Genomic DNA, 22973 nt, shown 5'->3' on the forward strand with positions numbered 1-22973 from the left:
TTCTAGTTCAAAAGCTATGCTCCAATGGCAAGTCCAGAATTTTACGTTGCAGTATTTTGGGGCGGAGGGGGGTAAGCAACCTAATTCTGCATTTTACAAATACTTTGTAATATTGTTTCAATTCATATAATTTGAGGGATTTTGTTGCACCACTTGAGCAGCAAGGAAAAAACCTTATTTTCAAAAATCCACTAGAAAGGATAAATATTTTCAGTATCTTTATTTCTTCCTGCAGGAACCATTTTCCTAACTGAGTCATACGGCTCAGGAATCAGCAGCCTTTTCTAATTTACACCAGGGTCGAAGTGAGTAAGAACTTTTCAAGAGAGTAATTCCCAATAGCTCCATGCTTGGACAAGTTACAAGTCGAGCATCAGTCGAGTGTCTCTTTGACAGTTTTTATGGGGAATTTAGGCCCATCCTTTCCGATTTCCGAGTGGGGGGTTTGTCAGGTGCTGCGCCTGGGCCGCCCCTCAGAGGGAAGGCAGCGGGCGTGAGGCGGGCGCGCCGCCCTCCATTTCGCGCCGGCGGGAGCCCCGAGCCCCGGAGCGGCGAGGGAGGGACGGCGGGAGCCCCGAGTCCCTGAGGGAGCGCCGGCCGCGCACAGAGCCGGGGAGGAGCGGGCCGCCATCGCCGCTTCCCTCCGGCCCCGGTGAGGCTGCTCAAGCGCGCGGCCCCACCGCGGCCGCCATTTTGCGCAGTAGTAGCGGCGGGAGGCGCTGTTGGTGAGGCGGGAGCGGCAGCGTTCTCCTTCCTAAGCGGAGGGAGCGGGAGCCTGGCTGTGAGGGGCCTCAGGGTCCCGCGGGAGCCGGGGAGCAGTGCAGGGAGCTGGGGATGCGCTCCGCGCCTTCGGGGCACCGGGCAGTTGCGGTTTGTTTGGGTCAGCACCCCTGAGGGTTGCGACCTTCCCTTTGGGCCCCTGGAGAGAACACTGTGATTAAATACGTGGTCTGAGGAAAGGTTTTGGTTTAGGAGGAAGTTGCAAAGCAAAGTGGCTTCAAAACTGAGCAAACGCCCTCATGGGCTGCCGTGTTTGTCTGTAGTAAGGTGTTTCTTAAAGCAGATACATGAGAGAGGTCGCTCACAGGATTTGGCAAGCACCCCTTAGTAAATGTGAATCAGTGGTCTGTGCTGCTCCTGCAAACACCTACTCCCTTATTCTGCCATCTGGAATATGCATTTTCCCTGTGGAATCCAACAGCATTGAGCGCGTGGAAAAGACGCTTTGTTTCCTTGCCATCTTGGAAACGTTTTGGGCTCCTCCCCACCACTCCCACCCCTGCCTTTTTTGCTTTCTTCTTTTGCTTTAAAAGTCTGAGAGACTTTTTCACTGTTTCCTAGCTGAAGCAGGTGGGTGAATGCAGAGCTGCATAGAGTGCATTTCTTTTAGATTTCCAGTCTTGCAGAATGACCATGACATCTCTTTTTATTTTTTCTTTTACATTATCAAGCAATTGGGATTAATAGAGCTAGTCAAAGAATAAATGACACGTAGAGAGCAGGGGCCCCAGAGAACAAACATTGTGTATAATAAAGGCTGTTCAAGGATGGTAATCATAAATCCAAACTATTTAAATGGAAGTTGCATAATCATAGATTGATGATTCCCCACCTGAGGTAGGAAAACCATTTCATACTGGTGTGCAGTATTTACACCTCCTTGAACCTGATGGAGCAGTGGTTATTCACTTGGATAGGCACTAACACAGATTATTACTACTTCAATAAGTGTGACTTGATTAGTGCTCCTCACAGATACTTTCTGCTGCCACTACTGATACCAAGCCTGAGAGCTCCTGCTTTAGATTACTGACATTAAAAGCATGTGAAAACATGGTGGCAAAATGAAACACCTTTGTTGTACTTTTCTGTGTGATTTCTAAATTCTAGATTTATTAATGTGAAGGGGAAAATGGCAAAACCTGGCGGGGAGGGGGAGTGGCAGAAATTAGCGGAAGTGGTACTGCAGGCTTACCGTGTGTAGAGGGGGCATAGACAGATTTCTTTGAAGTTCTTCACTGTGTTCACAGACAGTTTTGAATACATGCTCTATATTCTCCTGGTATTGTAAAATGTTTTTTATTTTAAATTTGAAACCTTGCTCTGGAATATTTGAAGATTTACAGATTCTGTAAAAGAAAAATACTTTTAAAGTTTTTGATTCACAGCTGACAGTGTGCAGTAATTAAGTAAACCTGAAGCCTATTTGCAAAGCACTCTTAAAGATCCCTTTCATATGTTGCTAATGAGATGCTGGAGTAGAAAAGAAGAGTCACCTTTGGTTTTGTCTCTGTAGATAAAGAAGAAAGCTTTGCTTTGTTATTTTACCTCCAGAGTTGGCCTTTATTGAACTTTATAAACTTCATTTGTGTTTTACCATTTGTTTCAGTGAATCTAAGATTTTTGACTCACAAAATCATTTGTGTGGTATTCTTTTAGTAATATCTTTGTTTTTTAAAGTTGTCCTCAAGCAAAATTAGGAGTTTTAAAACTTCTCAACAGAAACACATAAAGAAGCATTTCTAATGTCTACAGATGGTGCTAAATGAAAAACATTTAAGTTAGCTGGAGTATTTTTAATACTAATGTAAATAATAAATAATTTAGAAATTATCTCTGGTCCTAATGTTTCAGAACAAACCTGTTAACAGCATTAGGGTGTCAGGCCCATACTCCAATTACCCAGGTAAGCAATTTGCATGTAGGTTTTAAAAAGTGTCATTTGCTTGTAAATTAAAATAATTGTTGGCTAGCAGTATAATTTTTTTTTTTTTTTTTAGGTAACAGTATAATTTTGTTTTGCAAAAATGTGACAGACTGTGATCATAACAAAAACAATTGGAGAAAAGGTATATTGGCTGCAGTTGTATAAAATAATCACAGAATATACTGAGTTGGAAGGGACTCACAGGGATCATCGAGTCCAACTCCTGGCCCTGCACAGGACACCCCAGGAGTCACACCATGTGCCTGAGAGCATTGTCCAAATGCATCTTGAACCTGTCAGGCTGGTGCTGTGAGCACTTCCCTGGGGAGCCTGTTCCAGTGCCCAGCCACCCTCTGGGTGAAAACCTTTTTCTAATCTCCAAGCTAAACCTACCCTGACACGATTTCAGGCCATTCTCTTGGGTCCTATAACTGGTCACCACAGGGAAGAGATCAATGCCTGCCCCTCCTCTTCCCCTCACCAGGAAGTTGTAGAATGTGATGAGGTGTCCCCTCATTTTTCTCTTCTCTAGGCTAAATCTTAGCATTGTTCTCAGAAATTAAATACTTTAACATAAACTTTATCTGGATCTTCACTCCTACCCTCTTTTCCCTCCCAGATACGTCATGGTAGTAAAGGTTGCTTCAAGTGCTGCCCTACAGGGCTTTTTTAGTCAGAAGTAATAGGAACCATGTTTTATCAGGAGAGAGATTCTCTATTTGAAGAAGAATTAAGAATGCAGTCAAGAGCTCTAAAAGAAAACATTATAGAAATTAAATATTGGCACTTATAACTAATAAACTTTCTATTGCTTTAGACAGGTTCAAGTCTAGTAATTTCAGTTTTACGGTTGCTTGTGCTGCCCTTAGAAGACTAAGAGACTTCCCATTTGATATAAAAATGTTCAACTCTGCAGACATGATCTTTTCACTGGATAATTTATTTTATGAAAAACCAGATATGAGACAAAGGTAAATCTTTATTGTTAGATATATATAATTGTTTTCCAGGTTTTTCCATACTGAATCAATTTATAGCAGTGTTTTTTCTTATGACTCACTTTTTTGTCTACTGATAGAAATGTGGGGCTAGAAATTTCTAGGTCCATAACCCATACTTTGAAATGTTTCTCCAAGCACATTCAATGATGCAGGTGTATCTTAGGGCTATAAGAAATTGGGGTTAGCAGAGGTTTTGTCTCTTTAATTTTATGTTATTAAAAGTCACATGAATTGAAGAACAAGAATATGTTTTAGCAGGAGAAACAATGGGTTATTTATGATTAGTGATTTTGAGCTAGTTGTTGTGGAGGGTGCTTAAAAAGTGCTTTTTACCTCACGTTTGTGTGTTAAAAATAGGTGTCTGGAAAATGAAGAGCGTAAGACTTGGTTTATTGCACCTGCTCCAGCTATTGCTGAAATTCCAGCTGCAGAGGAGCTACAGAGGGAACTGGAAGAAAACTCAGCCAGCACTCATAAGGGTAAAGTATCATAGAACAGAATCCCAGAATTGCTGGAAAGGTTGGAAAAGATGTTAAGAGGATCAAGTCCACGCATAAACCTGCAAAGTCTGACTAAATCATAATACTTGACATTGACATTAAATTACTTAACAAGTAATTAGTGTGACAGATCATTCCTCTTTTGCTGTGGAATATGAAATATTCTAGGTATGCAAGTAGAGACAAAGAATGTATTTGAGTTGAGAATGATGGTGTTCAATGTGCCAGGAGCATAGCAGTTCTCTTTAGGCATATACATGCCACAAGTTTACTGTGCAGAAGTGGGCAAGGTAAGAAGTATAATCAAAATTTCAGTTACTGCATATTGTTTCACAAAGCATTGAAACACAATGTGAAGTGGTTGTAAGGGCATGATGTTATCACATGGATCTGATGGCCTGTCTCCCACCCAAGGAACAGAGAGTTTATGTGACACTTTTTTCTTCATTTTTGGGACTTTAATCAAATCACTCAGGAGGCTAAATTTGAATCTGGTTATTAGTTGCTGCTATGTGGCATATTCCTAGACATTCAGGATTATCTTAAGGAAATTTATTTTAAAGAATTTTTTGCTTTATCTCTGTGAACTAGATTTCTGCATTTCTTAGCTGCTGTGCTGATTTATGATACTCTCTATTTAGGAATTATACTAAATGGTGGGGTTTTTTTCTACTTCATGCAAGAGTGATTCCATTTGGAGCTACTTATTCAAATAAGCTTTTTGGTGTTTGCAGAATTAGAACTGTTGAGGTTGTGTCACAAACAGGGCATTGTAATTTTGAGTTTCTAGATGAATAGCGTTGAAATTAAGACTGCAAAATAGAACTGTTTTGTTATCTTGTTGCATTTAGTTGCTTATTTCTGTTCCTGCCTTTGCCTTCCTTTTGCCAACAGCAATGCTTGTTGATCTGGTCAGCCAGATCAGGACACTGATCCTACTAAGAACCTTGAAAAATGTGGTAGTTAACCGAGAAGGTTATGACACCAGGCTGTCACCAACAGCAATACCACTTCCGACTGTTGCAACTGCAGTGTTTAATTTAGCTGTTTGTATCAGGAACTTCAAGCTTGGTCATTGTGTCATTTTTTTAAAAGACCATCTTTATTCTGGGACAGGGTGAAGAATTCTGTCATACATACTGTTTTGTAGTTCTGAGGAATAGTTTTTATCCTTTACTTTGCATAGGAAGGAAAGAAAGGGACCTTATTTTTAATACTTTTTGATTGACAATGCATGCATTACATTCATTAGCATAAGTCATAAAATATACACTAAAGTTCTTGCAATGAGATAGAAATACCAGTTTGTATAATATATGTGAATTTGGCTGATTCCATGTGAAAGATATTTGATTAAATGACTATGAATAAGAATATGAATATTAATGAAATAGTAATTTATTGGTTTTGTAGCAGGAAGAAAGCACGAGAAGTTTACAGAACAATGTAAGAGTAACACAGAGGAAGTAGAAGATAAATCATCGGCACCTGTTTATTTTGGCATAGCCCCTGAAAAAGAAGTCCTGCAACTAAGTCTAGGAGAAAGAGATCAAATTAGTTTTCAGCGTGAAAACATGAAAGTGGTTTCATCTTTTCTCTCTTCTGATGAAAATAAATCTAGAAGAGTCATAGATTTTTCTCAGCGACCGCAAAATAACGCATTAAATGATTTTTTAGAAAACAGTGATGATGAGAGTGTCCATTCGACATTAAGAAAAAGGTACATGTCTAGTCAACTCAGATAATTTATCACTGTCAGAATCATGTTATTATTTTAGATAAATCTGTTGAACACAAAAGTTTGGGATCCTTCAATTGAAGGTATTTCAGCAGGCTCCAGATGGTAATTCTTTCAGTATAAGGAAAAAAATGTTTCTTCTTAGCAATATTTTAGTACTTTAATTAAATGTGTCCTGAGCTCAGCCTCACTCATGAAAAAAATAAGCATGAGGTTTGTTGCACAAAGTTTAAAGAAATTATTAGATAACCAAGCTTTTGGAAGATACTGCTCTGAATTCTTTATCTGCATGGTAACAAGCAAGAAGGCTGAGATAATTTGCTCTGCAGAGCAGAGGTCAGCCAGTCAGGAATATCTTGAGCAGTTCTCAGTGTGATTTCAGTGCTGCCTGGGAGGCAAATAAACTGCTCTTCTATGTCCAGCTCCTCCCACTCCTCAGAATCTGGATGTCTTTATTGGTTTTAGTGATGCAGAAATTCAAAGTTAATCTGCTATTGGGAGTCAGAGCCCATCTGGACAGGCAATTTATTCTTTCATGTTCTTTCTGGAATGAAAGTGAAGTTAAAATGTATCTTGAAAGAGTCTTCAGGTCAGATTATATAAAGTTAGATACAATTGTATTTATATTGCTAGTTCTTCTTCTAATGCAAATATATATAGTTTTCAAACATTAGATAAACTGTAACATTACAACAAGCTAGTGAAACTTCTGGAACTTTTGCAGGTTATTTAAAAAGTCTGGCAACACGTATAAAAATACAGAACTTAAAGCTGACTCTGTTGATATGAAAGAAATTGGTACTTACTTAAATACAAGTGAAAACGTGAAAGAAGTGACAAAAGAAGGTTTATGGAGAAATAATCATCATGCTCCAATAACTAAAGATCCAGATTTTACTTTGCATAGGGTAAATAATGAGGAGCTTGTGTCTGAAAATGGAATTAAAATTCAATCATTTTCTAATGCTTCAGAGATTCTGGATATGACAGGTAATTATTTTTACTCTATTTCAAGAAAAATAGTCCATTGTCTGTCTTTGTTATATAATAATAAAAGGTATCCAAGATCTGAGGTAGAGTGAAGAACATTTTCCCACCAGCTCAAGGTGAGATAATTGGCTAAAATTGATAGAATGTATTGCAATCCTGTGGAACTTAATTGTGTTGTTGTTTAATATGAACTGGCTAAACAATTTATGAAGCAGATTCACGTTTTCAGAAGTGCTAAGTCATGTGAAGCTATTTGAAAATGTCACTTCACATCCCCTAAGCAATTTGAAAAGAAACCAGCCTTGTCCCTTCACGTGGTAGAGTTTCATCTTCATTTGAAACCAGAAATTGAAAATGAAATGTTTATTTGTGGTGTGGCTCATATTTGTATCTTTGTAGAAATAGATTTTGAGTGGGAGATACCTGGAAAATGGAGGGAAGTGGTAAGACTTTGATGAAATGATAAAATACTTGGTATAGAAATTCTTTTTTACTTTTAATAGTTTTTAACTAAGTGCAGTTTATTTCTAGATTTTCGACTTTTTGGGACATGACACATCTGTGGAATGTACCTTGTATGCCTGTCTAACTGCTACAGAAATATGGCGTAGAAAATTATTTCTAGCAGAAAAATGTAGGGCAGAGCGGTGGCTTAGGATGGGATTTGGAAACAGGTCAGGAATGAAAAGCACAATTCCTGTCTGATTGCCTAATGAGCAGTGGTGATCCGATTTGTGGCTGTGGGGATAGCAGCGGATATCATTTACTTTGCCTTCAGCATGGGTTTTCATAGAATCGCAGAGTGATTGAGAAACACCGTCTTCCACAACATTCTGCTATCCAGTAGGGATACTGTTATACAGTAGGGCACTGGGAGTGGATCATCAACTGCATGGTGTAAAAATGGCTGGCTGAGCTCAGAGGGTGGTGGTTAATGGGTCACACTGCCCACGTGCCAGCTACAAGTGGAGTACTGCAGGGGTCTGCCCTTGAGGAGGGGGTTGACAGCAATCTCATGAAACAGCAGGAACAAATCCACAGTCCTGCCCCAGGGAAAGAGAAGAACCCTGTGGTTCCCCTGGGATGGTGTGACTGGGGGCAGCTCTGTGGAAAAGTGCCTGGGGTCTGGCAGACAGCTTGCTGAACTTGAGTGAGCAGCGTGTCCTAGCAGTAACAAAGGCCAACAGCATCCTGGGCTTTGTTAACACAGCTAGGGAGTTAAGAGAAGTATTATCCCTTTCTTGGCACTTTTGAGACCACACCTAGATACTGCATCAAGTTTTGAATCCCTGGTATGTGCAAGACATCCTTAAACTGGAGTAAGTTTATCAAAGGGCCATCATGATGGTCCTTTCAAATGATGAGCTAGTGACCTTGTCCTATACCATCATCTCCTTTATATCACCTGGACCTTATTATAGCCTTGAAGCTCCTTACAGAATACACAGCTGGGGGTCAAGAAGATATTTGTCCTGGGTATTGGTTGAAAATTAATCTGGTTTTATAAATGTACTATTTTTACTTCTTTAGGAACTACAGGAAGAAAATTGGAAATTTTGAGGGCTGTTACAGAAATACGTATCCTTGTATTTGCTGTATCTGAATTTCCTGATTTTATTACAGTGCTTTTACATTTGCAAAATTATAGTGTTTAATTTGTAGCCATAGGAATTAATGCATGCCATTGTAAGAGTTTCAATTTGTAGTATAATGCTGGGAATCAAGTGTTGAATAGGTGTTTATCCTTTTGACTTCCAAAGCTAGAATGAAAATAAGACAACTTGTAGATCATTCATTCCTAAAAAAGCTTATTCTTATTTCAAACATTCAATTTTTATCATCAAAACTTTAAAACGTAAAATGTAAAATTTTAATTTGCATAATATATATTTCAGCCATTTTATATGCAAACACACATATACACATGTATCCCCATACACTTTAAATAAAGGAAAATTGAATTATTATTTAGTCTTACTAGGAAAATGGAATCTTCTTAGAAGAAAATTAACTTCAGGTATTCCTTGTTGGTCTGTACTGAGGTTGTAGTGTGCCTATACTGTATTTCCACTGGTTCTTTAAGCAGATTTTACCATAATTTTCTTTCTTCTTGGCCCTGCCTTAAACATGTAATATAATAGACTGTTCATCTCTATCTGTCAATTTTTTTTTTTTACATAGTCTTTTCAATATTTTATTTCTAGTAACTTGTCAAATGGTGGGTTAAATATCAGAAAGAGGATATGTCTATATTCAGGCACCTTAAATTCATGTAAATACCTTTAAAAAGTCATAATTTTCAAAATGAATAAGGACTCCATTGTTGTGAATTTACCAATTACAGTCATTAATGCTTTGCAGTTTGAAAACAGATCACTTATTTAGAGCAGCAATTTTAAATAAGTTTTTTCTTAAAAGTACTTCTTTAGTCTAATGTTACTTGCTTATCTTTCCCCATTTTTAATGTTTAACTGTTTTTATTTCTTGCTTTACTCCTGTATCTTTTCCTCTGCAGTCATTTACTGTAACATGGATCCGAGGCCTTAGCAGTTTGTTGTTCTTGTTGCTGTCGGTGTCATACCTGACAGTGTGCTCATCCTCAGCCTGATGAGATGGTTACAGTCAGTCTGCTTGTGTGGCTGCACTGCAAGTCCAGACAAGGCTCAGATCACTCGTCTGGATTTGTAACCTAACAATGCTCTCTTTTCATCTTCCACATTTTTTAGATAAAAACTTAAATGTGTGTTGTCTGAAGAACACACATTATTGGCAACTGAAAAATATCTTTAAAATCACAGTCAGCAGTAAGTGATCATAGGTGAATTTGTTTGCTACTGTTATATCTGGACATACAATATTATGCTAATTAATTTGTGTTATATTACAAATATTATATGACCACTGACACCTTAGATAGGCTAACAGCAGTGTTCTGCTTGTTCTTGTATCTGGTCTGTCCCTTGCAGCTTCCTGTTCTGTAATTGCATGCTGTTCCATGAAGCCTGTGCCAGGGAGAAGGTTCTTGATTATTGGTATAGTCCTGAGACCTCTCAAATAGGTTGTGGTTTTTTCAGTGATACAGAATATATGGCACACCAAGAATCTAAAACTACTGAATCATTTAATAGGTTACTTTTGGATAACTTTTTACAAGCCTGTGAAGTATTGTGGTATGTTTTAAGTTTGCATTTAGATTACAAGAACAAGATGCACTTACATTCCAAAATTTTGTAATTTACACTGTAGTATTTTAAATTCCTTAATGCTCTCAAGCTACACAATTTAGAAGTATTTTTAAGGAGTTCCCATATTTTAACTATGCACAGTCAAAAGCTTTGGACGATGTAAGTATGGAACATAAACTGCAGCTGCAAGTAGTACTTTGTAAATAAATTTAAGTGGTACTTTGATATTCAGAACATGAAAGGGGTTAGAAAACTCTAATTTATCTAGAACCTCTTCCTGGAATAGTTTATTAGGGTTGTGCTTAGGTGGAAGAAGAAACCAGAAGAACTTTTTAAATGTTTTTCTCAGTTAAAAATACATTTGTGTGAAGATAAGAATTATATTTATATTTATGCATACAGATTAGTAATATATTTGCATGGGGGAAGGGTGGGTGGATGAGTGAGTGAGTGAGTGACATGGGTGAGTGACACTGCGGAGGAGGAAAGAGGGAAGAATCAGTCTTGTCACAGGAAAATGAGGGAGCCTGACATGGACATATCTGGCTTCTAAGACAGTGGAGGATAAAATGTGTGGGAAGGAAGCACAATCATGCAAAACTTTAATTTGTCATTGTTGTAAACTTAACAGTACTTGGCAATTCTTTCCTAGCTTTTATATACAGATAGGAACTTTGTGATTTGTGCTCCAACTGGCTCTGGAAAGACTGTAATGTTTGAGCTAGCTATTACCAGATTACTCATGGAAGTCCCACAGCCTTGGTTAAATATTAAAGTTGTTTATAGTAAGTATTCTGCAGCTTTAAACATTTTGGTGACAGAGTAGAAGATGTCATTCTGCAAATGCAGAGATCTGGAGTGAGTCCAGGAATAATATAGAGATTAAATACATTAAGAAATTGCAACCGCCTTCATTCTTTAAGAAGTCGGTTTAGTGTTTATTTGTGTTACCATTGTAACTATTATTAATATTTAACAGTGTTGTGTAATTGTAGTGTTCAGCATTGCCTATACAAATAAAAATTAGAAAATCTTGTAAGCAGTTTGTCCTCCAAGAAGGCAAGATGTACACAAAAAGGTAAGGAGAAAGCAAAAGAAACTAAAACAAATTCTGAGTGCATGATTTCTGGCTGACACTATCTTTTGTATGGCTGTCTGTTGCTCTGAGATGAAGATCATATTTTCCAGTATTCACTTACCTGGCAAGGTTTCCTGCTGTTTTCTGTATACTACCTCAGAGATACCAGAACTGTGATCTTCATGAGTTTAATTGATCTGTGTAGGAATATGAAAATACTTGGAGATAGTCACACCAATTACATTTTTTTTTCTTTCCTTCCTGGAAAACTGAGTTCATATCATGTAAATTGGATTAAATTGGTGATTTTTGTCTCAGTTTTAGTTTATTAATACAGTGATATATTTGTCAGTCTTACTATTAAAGGTTTCATCCTTATATTTACAAAAGCTTCATATTCCTTTTTTTTAATTCACTTTTTTTCAACTTCTTACAATAAAGCTAGTGTTGCTTTAGAGTTTCTGAATTGTGAACTGATCTTAGAAACAGGCATGTGCTACAGGTTCTCGGTCAGCTGAACAAGGCTGAGTGTATGGTAAGAATTTCTGCTTGCTGTGGTAGAGTTGATACAAGTTGGTTGGTTGGAACTGTCAGTAAGGAAGCAGTTACCTGCTAGTGGAGTTAGATCTGCTGACCTTTCCAGGTTCCACAATGATGGAGAAGGGGACTTGTCAGTTTTCTGAATGTTGGAACAGAGGTGGTAATCAGACTATGTCCTGCTGGTGTGAGCACTGGTGTCTGGTTCATCAGTGGCCCCATGTATGTGAATTAGCTTGCAGTAGTTCTGTAGAGTTGTTTGCCAGTAGTTTTGCATCGAAGGACTGTAGTTCAGGAGCGATCACTTGCTTCTCGCATTCTTGCATTGCTAAAGATGATTAGCTTTGTGATTTTGTGAGTTACTTGCTGGTAGCTTTCTGAAGCTAATTATTTCTCTGATACTCTTATGAGATTTTACACCTCTTTCTGAAGTAGAGACTGGTTCTTTAAATCTCTTCCTTTTAGGGATCATTTGCAAGCTAATATGCAGAAATCATTGGTATTCCAGTGGCCCTAACTAACCTAGAATGCATTCACTGCAAGATCTGTTATACTAGGGCTGTTTTCAGGTCATGCATAGATTGCCTCTTTCTCTTAAATCACTGCATTTTCCATATAGATTAATCATCCAGTATAGCCTTACGTGTGTTGTTAATATCAATCTTTATTGAGAATTACATCTGATTTCTGGAAAAAAAAGAATCTGCAAAAGTACACTGTGTATCCTCAGGAAAATGAATATGAGTAGATTGTTTTAGGAGTCTGTTCATGAGGACCAGCATGAGAACGGCTACCTGCTGTGTTAGCTGCTTGGTATGACCCTACACGTAATTGTACATTTGATTTAGATAGAATACCAGAAGAAATAAAAGTCTGTCTCTTGCTCTTGGATGGTTTCTCATATATAACCTCTTTTCTCTCTGAATACAGAGCACTCAAATCATTCTTAACTGGGAAAAGGTTGGTATTTGTATGATCTTCCATTAGAAAAGATGTATTTCCTGTGGTTTCTTCCATCTGTGAGAAATCCTTTGATAGCTGAATGATTGTTTCCATGTGGTACTGCAAAAAAAATCAAACCCAACAGGATACAGGATTAAGAGAGAGCATAAATAATCTTAATTAAAGGGTTCTGTTTCTGTTTGCTGATGGGAAGAACTAGGGCCCAAACCTCAACACTGATTGTGCACGTGGAGTAGGATAATAAGGGCAGTAACACCAGTTACAGATTTTATGGTTCTGGAAGCAAAGCTGAAAATTAGGGAAATTAAATTCAAGAAGGCATCTTACTAAAGAAACTAAATGCATACATTTTTAATACAGTTGAAGATTTGGTTTTCCTGATTTAATTTTCATTATTTGGTATTGTTTTTAGTGGCTCCAATAAAAGCCCTATGCAGTCAGCGTTTTGATGACTGGAAAGAAAAATTTGGACCTATAGGACTGACCTGCAAGGAACTGACAGGAGATACACTGATGGATGATTTATTTGAAATACATCATGCTGACATTATTATCACTACACCTGTAGGTTTCATTCCAGTTCTTGTAAGAACTTAGAATAAACAGACATTAGCAGTCTTGTATTTGTATGCTGCTAGGACTGCTCCTTTTTTTTGTAATACATAGCAATTTTATGATCCTTTTGTTTGCACACTGCTGTACATACTCTCAGTTCATATTTTAAAAGTTAGTAATATAATAATGTGCCAGGTGAAACATAGATGGCATTAGCTTGAATTTGTTTAATTGTTTCTGTTTAAAGATTTATTAAAGTTTAGGCATATCTGCGTGTACTATAGTCATGGCATATGTTGGCCTTTAAAACATCTTTCAGCTTCTGTTGTTTTGATTGTTGGTTTTTTCCTCCAAGGAAAAGTGGGATAGCATGACTAGAAGGTGGAGAGACAACTCTATAGTCCAGCTTGTACGACTGTTTCTCATTGATGAGGTAAGAAGATGAATGAGAGTTTATGCACTGGTTTTGTGTCTTTTGTGAAGATAAAAGGAAGCTTAGAAAATATTACATTTATTTAGCACATGTCCAGATTGTCACTGGAGAAGTATTAACAAGTCTTTTAAAATTCCTGATAGGTACACGTTATAAAGGATGAAAGCCGTGGCGCAACTTTGGAAGTTGTAGTCAGTCGGATGAAAACTGTTCAGGCTTCTCTTTGTCGTCTGTTAGAGAGTCATGACGCTGTTCCTCCCTTGAGATTTGTAGCTGTTTCTGCAACAATCCCAAATACTCAAGATGTAAGAGTTACATTTTAACTGTATTTTGATCAATGGAATTGTCTTTTATAAAATTTATCTGGAATTACAATTTTAGATGGATAGCAAAATTGTAATTTTTAAGCTGTCAGCTGAAGATAGCCGTGAGGCTGCTGCTAATTATTATAATGTTGCTAAGATTACCTTCAGCCATATGGAATTATCAGCCATGTATGGACATGCTTCAGTTTTAGACTTTTGTTTGTGATTTTTTCCTCTTACATACAAATCACAACAGACTAGAGATTTCAGTCCAAATTATATTGGTCCTGCAGAAAGCAGAACTTCACCTGTGATTTTAAATGGTAAAAATAGTGTTCATAGTTTACACCTAACAAAAGCTAATTAATTATTCAGTGATGCTATTAGAACAGGAGCATGATTAAAAGAAGAAATTTATCTTTTCTGTTCTACTTCTTTTTTAAAGATCGCAGAATGGCTTTCAGATAGTAAGGTGCCTGCTGTATGCCTGAAAATAGATGAGGATCAACGACCAGTGAAGCTACGCAAAATTGTTCTTGGTTTTCCTTGCAGTGACAATCAGACAGAATTCAAATTTGACTTAACTCTTAACTACAAGATAGCTAGCATTATACAAACATACTCGGAACAAAAACCAGCACTTGTGGTACAACAGCTTTTTTTTATCATGTTTGAAATAGTTACTTTCCTGAAAGTGTTGATTCAAAAAAGTATCTTTTGTTTATAGTTCTGTGCCACAAGAAAAGGAGTACAGCAGGCTGCTTCTGTTCTTGCAAAAGATGCTAAATTTCTACTGAGTATAGAACAGAAACAAAGGTATTTTTCTATTTAAATTGGAAATAAGTGTTTGTACATTTTAGTAAACCTGTGGTATCTGTGAAGAAAGCTGTTGAGCTAATACAGTTTCTAGCAGAGGAGTGTGCAACAAAATCATCATCACAGTTGACATTCTTTTTGGTAAATTGGCACTCCTCTTGGGAAGTTCTGTTTGCTTCTCAGAGTTTTAGGATACTTTCCACAAACATTAAGTTGTTTCTCAAAACTGCTTTCTAAACATAAAAATGCTAATTCTTATAAGACCTCTAAGACCTTGAAGTGCAAATATTAAGCATATGAATAATTGAATTGGATGTGATTTTACTATGTTTTAAGTTAAGCTGTAAGATGTCTTTGCTTTATCAGATACTGTTAATATTAATTATTATTTACTTCAGGGTTGCCTAGTCATGGCAGCTGCAGAAGCTACCTCCTGACTTTGGAACTCAAATGTGATCTTACTTGTCTTATGTGAACAACACATAAGGATTGTAGGTGGTGACTTGGAAAGATGACCAGGCTCGAAAGGCTGCAATAGCTGCCCCAGAGAGTCAGTCTTTTCCCTCTGTAAAGATGGGAAAGGTGATGGTTGAAAATATCCAAAGAATGTATATTTTTTTTAATTTATTTTTTTATTTGTGTGTGTTGCATAGATTACAGAGGTTTGCCAATTCATTGAAAGACTCCAAACTGAGAGGTAAATATATCCTAGTATTTCTCTGCTCTGTGATTGAATATTTGCTTGAGAAAACTTAGTTAAATGATGTATATAATTATTTCATTATCAGACCTTTTAACGTATGGTGTGGCTTATCATCATGCGGGTATGGAGATGTCGGACAGAAAAATAATTGAAGGAGCTTTTACTGTAGGAGACTTGCCAGTACTTTGTAAGTAAATTTAACTATGAAAGCCAAAATGTCATTTATGTATCCTGAGAAGATTGCAGTTTGGAAGTGGTAATATTTTATGGTTCTATAGTTTGCTTAACCTTTGGAATTTGTGAAATCCAGGTAAAAGTGTTCTTGTGTTTCACATGCACTTTTACCCTGTGAGGCTACATATGCACTGTTACTAAAGACTAGAGAACTTCTTTTCACCATACATGGAGGTCATCCCCCTCATATGTCCATATAGGTCTGGCCATGTCCATGTCCATTTCCTTTTCCTACCATTGAGCCTTCCCACTGAGGTAGAGCTCTATGCTAGTGTGCCTTTCCTCTGAATTCCTGAGATGTTTTCTTTGTCTCTGTCCTTTGCAACTGTGGCTTCCCTGAAGGTAATCATCTACATTTATGTGTCTTAGGTGGGCAGGATACGATTTTCAAACTCCCATGCAAGGTGTTGTGACTGATGGGGAGGTCCCTAAGAAATATTCCTTCTGTTGTTAAATGAAATGAGAAGGGATCTGAGATGTGATTATCTCATCTCATCTGGGCTTTCTTTTTCTGTAGAAAAAGGTCCAGACCCTATGGGGAATTGTCTGTGTGGTTCATGTACAACACTAAAAGATTCATGGATTTTTTTTCTTTTCTGTTTCAATAGTCATATGAAAAAATAATTACTAATTTTAATTTTCATTTAATTTCAAAAATAACTGGAAATTTCATTAATCCTTCGTTTTCCTAGCAGAATAGTAATATCAGTTGGCCCATATGACTGGCTTTCTGTGTTGAATTCTGGCCATCCCATATATTCTTCAGAGAAAGTGAATTAGACAACATGAGTGTAAGATAACTTGCCACACACTTGATGGATGTTTTCCATGTGACAGTGTGTATTGGTAAGGTGTTGTGATAGTATTGGTGGTGATTCTGGTTTGGTACCATGGATATAATCAATGCTAATGACTGATGACTTAAAAAGTTATATCTTAAAGATATTGACCACTACTAAGTAAGATGAAGTCATGGCTGTATTCAGATATGTACCCTTGAAGAAATAAGAATAATGTTTCTTCATTGTGTGTCTGTTATATTGAACATGGATCAGATTCTGGATTATCTCCAAATATAAAGCAATGTTTAATTAAAAGAATCTGGGATGTAATTTGTTACAGAACTTGAAAACAAATGAATGCTGATGATATGCAAGTACCTGTAATCTACATCAAAATCTTTGTGGTGCAGAATGCCCACTGATTCCACTAGAAACTAAGAGCTCATAGGCATCAAGAGTTAAGTCACCTATTTGCTGCTTGTTTAGTGTCTGCCAGACATTTTGATGGTGTTCATATACTTTGATCTGATGTAGTTACTACTAGCACCCTAGCTATGGGAGTCAATCTACCTGCACACCTGGTGGTTATAAAATCCACAATGCATTATGTTGGAGGAGTGTTTCAAGAGTACAGTGAAACCGATATTCTGCAAATGATTGGGAGAGCTGGAAGGCCTCAGGTAAGTGAATGTTTTATTGTATTGATGTTATCTATAGGCATATTAGTAGAAACTATTTTTGTCAAAGAAAGTACAATGCTGGGAATTTTACTGCAACATTTGGTTTTTAGAGGGTTATTAATACTTAAACTACTCCTAGGTAACTTTTCTGTTGAGAAAGAAATCTGTTTGCTTTTGTATTGTCCATCAAAAATTACTGCTTCACCTTGCAGTGGAAGAAGATCTGAAGATTACATTTGGGTTACATAGTGAATGGGGATTAGAGAGAAAGTAGGAAGCTGGCACACAATAGCCATTTTAGACAGGATTTTAAGAAAAGAATTTTAATGGACTCAACAGGTATGTGATGCAAATTCAACCAGATTTTTTTCTAAGAACTAGAAGACAGCTTTTATATGGGGTTTTATTTTTCAGTTTGACACTACAGCTACAGCAGTTATTATGACTCGTTGCAGTACCAGGGAGAGATATATACAGATGTTAAACGGTGCTGATATAATAGAGAGCAGGTAACTGAGTATTTTTTTATAAGACTCTGTAGATAGTACCAAAGCTTCATAGTTTCTACAGAATGTTTTTTTTTCAGATGGGTTTTGGGGTGTTTCTTTGGTGTATTTAGAAGAAATCAAGAAAGAATTAAGGAAAATAAAACTAAGCAATTCAGGAGTTTAATGGTCTCTTGCTTTATCAGCCAAGAGAATCTTTACAACATCTTAAGCTCAAAAAAAAAAAAATAGTTTTAGATTCCTGCTGGAAAACTGAAGAAACTGAAATAGTATGTATTGCAAAGACGAAAAGCAGGAATTGAACGCAGACCATGTCTCTGAATTTCTAGATGACAGTCTGGAAAATACTAGGCCTATATTTGTTTTTAACAGATTATCAAGAGAAATGTGTAGGAAAGTTAAGACATTGAAAGGTAAAATAGGAAATTTTATTCATGTAATTTTGTTAACATTTCATTTTTCAAATATATTTAGAATATCAACAGCACAGAATATCTGTGCTGTAATTTTTAAATGTATGTGACTTTGTTTTCTAATAAATGTGAAACTTCATAGTTAACAGTTTATTTTTGCTTGCTGGACATTATACCATAATAAAAAAAATTACATTGTTGATTATTTACATAATCTTTACTGTCTTCTATCGATTTCACTTATTTCAGTGAACAGTTGTGGTTTGGGGGGGAGGAGTTTGTTTGATTTTGTTTCTTCCCGAAGAAATAGTTTTATCACCTTCTCTATTGCTATTTGTTAAATGTCCTTAACTCTTGTTTTTTTGCACTAGCTTGCACAGACACCTTGTTGAGCACTTAAATGCAGAAATAGTGCTACATACTGTCACGGATGTCAGTGTAGCTTTGGAATGGATACGATCAACATTCTTGTACATTAGAGCCTTAAAAAATCCCACTCATTATGGTTTGTCTTTATTTTTTTAATTGAACTAATTATGACACTAGGATGTGTTAGATCCATATTATTTGTTTCTATCATTTTCTTATGAACAGTTATTTCATAAATAGATGAAAACAAGATGTGCAATGTGGCCTGTAACATGTTGTTCTTTAACTTAATTAGTGGGAATTTCAGCATGGTATAACATTTAAAAACTATGAAGAAGCCATTTACAGCTTCATAATCTATTTCTTTTGATCTTAATATGCTGGACCATGTATTAATGCAGTAACAAGCCATAATGTATTTTTCACTGCTGAATATGTAATTTGCTAAGAATAAAAATAGACTAGAATTTAATAGTTTTTTCTAAAATAAAATTTCAATTATCTTTAATTCCAGTGTCTTCAATTTGTCTGGTCCAGAACATTATCTCAGTCCCCAGCCCTGACCATGTCTCTGTTCCTGCCCACTTGCTCTACACCTGATTTTGAAATCATTGGGCACTTGCTGGAGACAATTTTTTATAAGGATTTATAGATGGGACTGGAACATAGTACATCTAACACTTGAGTGGATGTTAGAATTTAGGTGGCCTCCTATATTCTAAAATAAGAAAACTGTACCTGAGAAGTTGCTATTGACATTTCCGCAACTTTTAGGACTGATATTTTACATGGGGGATTGTCTGCAGCTTTTACCTTTGCATGTCTGTTCTAACAGCCTCTTACTGATACTTAGATAGTTACACCCTGTAAGACTTCTGACTTTTTGCAGTATAATAAATATTCCCACATTTTTCACTTTGGGGTATTTGTCTGGCTCCTAAAAATCAGCAAATCAGTTTTGATGGGCAATGACATTGACGAGGAAATGTACAGTAGTATTAGGTTAAAATAACTTTTGTTTTTTCCACTGAGGTTTTTCATCTGGATTAGATAAAGTTGGAATTGAAGCAAAATTACAAGGTAAGTGGCTTTTTAGCTTTTTTCAGTAAAATATTACAATTTAGGGCAGGTTCACCCATGTTTATTATCTATATCCATTCATTTCAATAGATCCATTTGCAGAACAAATGTAATTTACTATGGAATGTTATTAATTTTATTTTGTTATTAATATTTTTGAAATACTTTCAGCACATTTTAACTGGTTGAGAGGTTTTTGAGGAAAATAAAGTTTTGAGAGGAAAAAAATTACATGCCTTTACCTACCTCATCTCAATATACGTGCTCAGAAATATGGAGCAGAACACTTTAATTTTGATTGTTTGTCATTCTTTCTAATTTTCCTTTGACTGATCTCACTTGTTTTCATTAATTCCTGTTGCTATACTTTCAAAAAAAGGCCTTTTCAGAAATAGTCATCTTCCCTTCATAAATTGAAAACAAAGGATATAAAATGTAAACGTCTTTGCCTTGTCCAGAAACAGTTTAAAATTGCATGATTTTAAGAGGCTTTTTTTGCTAAGACTTGAATAAAGCCCAGTTATTGACTTTTTTTTTAAATACTTCATTTTAGCTCTTGGCAATTCCATTAGAAAACATACAGCTGACAAAATAGTTTGGGAATTGGTGCCTCCCAACTTTAAATACAGAAATAGCATACAACTCTTCAGGTGGCTTTGTTTTGTTAATTTATTTTAATGTGAGTTTTCAGGTAGATAAAAAAATAGTATATTAATAAAAGAGTACTTGCTATCAAGTTCTGCAAAACTACAAATACGGTTTTCTCTCTTGAATGAAAGTCCTCATGTCCATCATAACCAGACCACTTGGAGCTAAAATATCTGGAGGAGGGCCTGGTACATGAAAACATGGACAGATACATGCCCAGAAATTTGTCAAGCTTGTACTTGGACTCCACTTACCCATTTTTTACATCTTTTACATAATTGTGTAGGAAAAATTTGTGATTGATTTTGGGCTTGGTGGAATGGTGCTGAGGCTGTTCATTGTGTAAAGACTTCAAGGGTCTGTCTTCAGGAACATAGTAGTGTATTTGCTGCCACTTGAAGTCTCCAAATGTGAGAGACATTGACTCTGACTTGCAGACAGTGAAAAAAGGAGTACTTATCAGTAAGAAAATTTGCCTCCTTCAGTAGATTTCTATCTTTTCCTGTCTTTTACATCAGGACTTTTCTATTCTTGCCATATAGGTTGAAAGGAATAGAGAGAATGAAGCATGGTACTACCTCAATAAGCCTTTAGAGGAGAAGGCATGGTTTAAAATCACCTGTACAGATAGTGCTAGAAGAATTCAATTGATGCCTTTTCAGTGTGGATTATATTTCCTTGAAGTTCTGATGTTAAAAACAACCTCTTTTTAAAAGTTCTTGAAGGAACTAGCTCCTCTTCCCTGCAACATGAAATATTTTGTAGTAATGTGTATAGTTAGTTCTGTTTTCATACATTTCATGTATAATGTCAATGATTTCTGGTTGCTAAGGGAACAATTGCTTTGAGTGCTGTTCTGACTGACTTTTAAATTCTGAGTATTGCCTTGGTCTTGAAAAAGAGAGAATGGAAGCGCTTAGGTCATTCTTATGCAGATACCTGACACAACAGGTTTAGTGCAATAAATACAAATGCACTTGATACAGTATGAAAATTTCTAATGAAGAATTAATAAACACTTGTGGATATTTGAAATTTGAACCATTTAGGTGTTAACTCTGTAGCAGAAATCTTTTGTATAAATGCTGTAGGCGCTCTGATCTGTCATTCAATATTGAATATGGCAACCTACATTCCAGCATCTAATTTCTTTTCCTTTGCAACTTTTGCCTTCCTGAGAAAGAGTTGGCTTGTTCTGTATCAATTATCTTTAAGTGAGTTTCCCTAGGCAGAAGTTAACCACCAACTTTAATAAAAGCAGGATCATGTTCTAAAACCTTTACTTGAGTTCAGCGGAATTACTTGAGTATACATTCATTGCAATTCGATGATGATGTTTCTGGTTCACACATAGATAAGGTATTTTTAGTACATGCAGAAAACATCTGTTTTTCAAATTTTTGACAGAACTGTGTCTGAAGAACTTAAATGATTTATCATCTTTTGATTTGATCAGGATGGATGAAGCAAGTAATTTCAAACCAACAGGTAACACTTGTTTCAAATAAATTAATTTTCAGAAGTGATGTAGAGGTGGTAGTGAACTACAAAGGGTCTCAACTATCCTTGTGACCCATTAATAAGAGTGCATAAATGTAGTAGAGAGGAGAATCTGAGGGATTGTTTGAGTAGAATATATGGACAAGTTTCTTGACCAGGTCATGGACATTCATTCTCTTAATCTTGTTTCATGAATAGATCTTCTCTTGTTGCTGAAAATCTGTTGCAGATTAGGAGAAGATTGCAGAGCATTGTGACAGGATAATTGGTTGTGGCACAGTGCAGTGAAGGACAGGTTTTATCAATACCTGCTCTTCTCTGCAGCCCTCTGCTAGAGGTGTTTGGCTTCTTAGCAACCACAGTTTCCTGCCTGGTATGTTAGTGTGAGTTAATCTCCATTGGAGAGAACTGTAACTGGCACATGGTTCCTTCTGCCACCCTGTGATCAGGTCAGTAATGTCCATCAGACAGCTGGGGGCAATAACATACTGAGTAGTGGTGGTAAATCTCACAGAGGCCTGTAATAAGCAAATAAATTAAATTTGTGGCCCAAAAAACTCTAACTCACTGAAATATACTTGGCATTTTTTTTTAAGGTATATTCTTCTTTTACAGAGACTGGAAGATTAATGGCATGGTATTATATTGCATTTGATACAGTGAAGCAGTTTTTCACTATTAAGGGAACTGAGACTCTAAACGAATTGGTAATTTGACTTTTTTTAAAAAATTACATATGTTCATTGTTTTTAAATAGTCTAGGAAAAGAAGCGTAGAGTGTTATTTATTTTAAAGATCTCAGGCTTTGTTTATATAAAGTTTTAAAGAATACATCTAATTAAATTCTATATGGAGTATTTTTAAAATCTTTTGATTTCCAACTCTTTCTCCCCTCACTAACCGTGCTTATGAAGATGCAAAGTTGCTGAAGCTGTTCTGTTTATATATTCAACACTTAACTGTTTTGTGGTTTAGTAGGATTTTTTGTTGCAAAAACCAGCTGCATCAAGAGTGGGTTTTATTTTGAAGGCGATTGTCTTTCTGTTTTAAGCAACTTTCCTCTTTCAGATAACAGGTTGTTATCTGAATCACAAGGCATTTTGTTTTCAAGCAAATACTATGGTAGAACAGATTTGCCATGAAAAAATGGAACACCTGTTCTCCTTTGACTCTTTGTTATTAAAGTGTGAAGAAAGTAAGGTGAAATATATAACAGATAGCAAAAGTTGTTTGTATTTGCCTTGTATAAA

At 36.4% G+C, this 22973-nt stretch overlaps 1 protein-coding gene across 9 annotated transcripts in view; it reads left to right on the plus strand.

Moving 5' to 3' along the window:
• Positions 1-478: 478 nt before the first annotated feature.
• HFM1 (helicase for meiosis 1) overlaps positions 479-22973 on the plus strand; it is a 36331-nt gene continuing 13836 nt past the window's right edge. For 6 of the 9 annotated variants that reach the window (XM_032118181.1, XM_032118185.1, XM_032118182.1 and 3 more), the window contains exons 1-21: positions 479-2686; positions 2781-2849; positions 3525-3678; positions 4066-4187; positions 5622-5928; positions 6671-6936; positions 8467-8514; positions 10210-10280; positions 10774-10906; positions 13112-13263; positions 13610-13687; positions 13831-13992; positions 14720-14808; positions 15462-15505; positions 15597-15698; positions 17062-17207; positions 17622-17716; positions 18498-18631; positions 19528-19575; positions 21631-21711; positions 22339-22430. In XM_032118181.1, coding sequence (XP_031974072.1) covers positions 2626-2686; positions 2781-2849; positions 3525-3678; positions 4066-4187; positions 5622-5928; positions 6671-6936; positions 8467-8514; positions 10210-10280; positions 10774-10906; positions 13112-13263; positions 13610-13687; positions 13831-13992; positions 14720-14808; positions 15462-15505; positions 15597-15698; positions 17062-17207; positions 17622-17716; positions 18498-18631; positions 19528-19575; positions 21631-21711; positions 22339-22430 — 2454 coding nt within the window. In that variant the 5' untranslated portion in view covers positions 479-2625. The remainder of the gene's footprint in view (positions 2687-2780; positions 2850-3524; positions 3679-4065; positions 4188-5621; positions 5929-6670; positions 6937-8466; positions 8515-10209; positions 10281-10773; positions 10907-13111; positions 13264-13609; positions 13688-13830; positions 13993-14719; positions 14809-15461; positions 15506-15596; positions 15699-17061; positions 17208-17621; positions 17717-18497; positions 18632-19527; positions 19576-21630; positions 21712-22338; positions 22431-22973) is intronic. The other 3 variants (XM_032118183.1, XM_032118186.1, XM_032118190.1) reach the window with 3 other exon arrangements.

Source organism: Corvus moneduloides, chromosome 9 (genome assembly GCF_009650955.1).
Source record: "Corvus moneduloides isolate bCorMon1 chromosome 9, bCorMon1.pri, whole genome shotgun sequence".
Classification (NCBI taxonomy): Eukaryota; Metazoa; Chordata; class Aves; order Passeriformes; family Corvidae; genus Corvus; species Corvus moneduloides.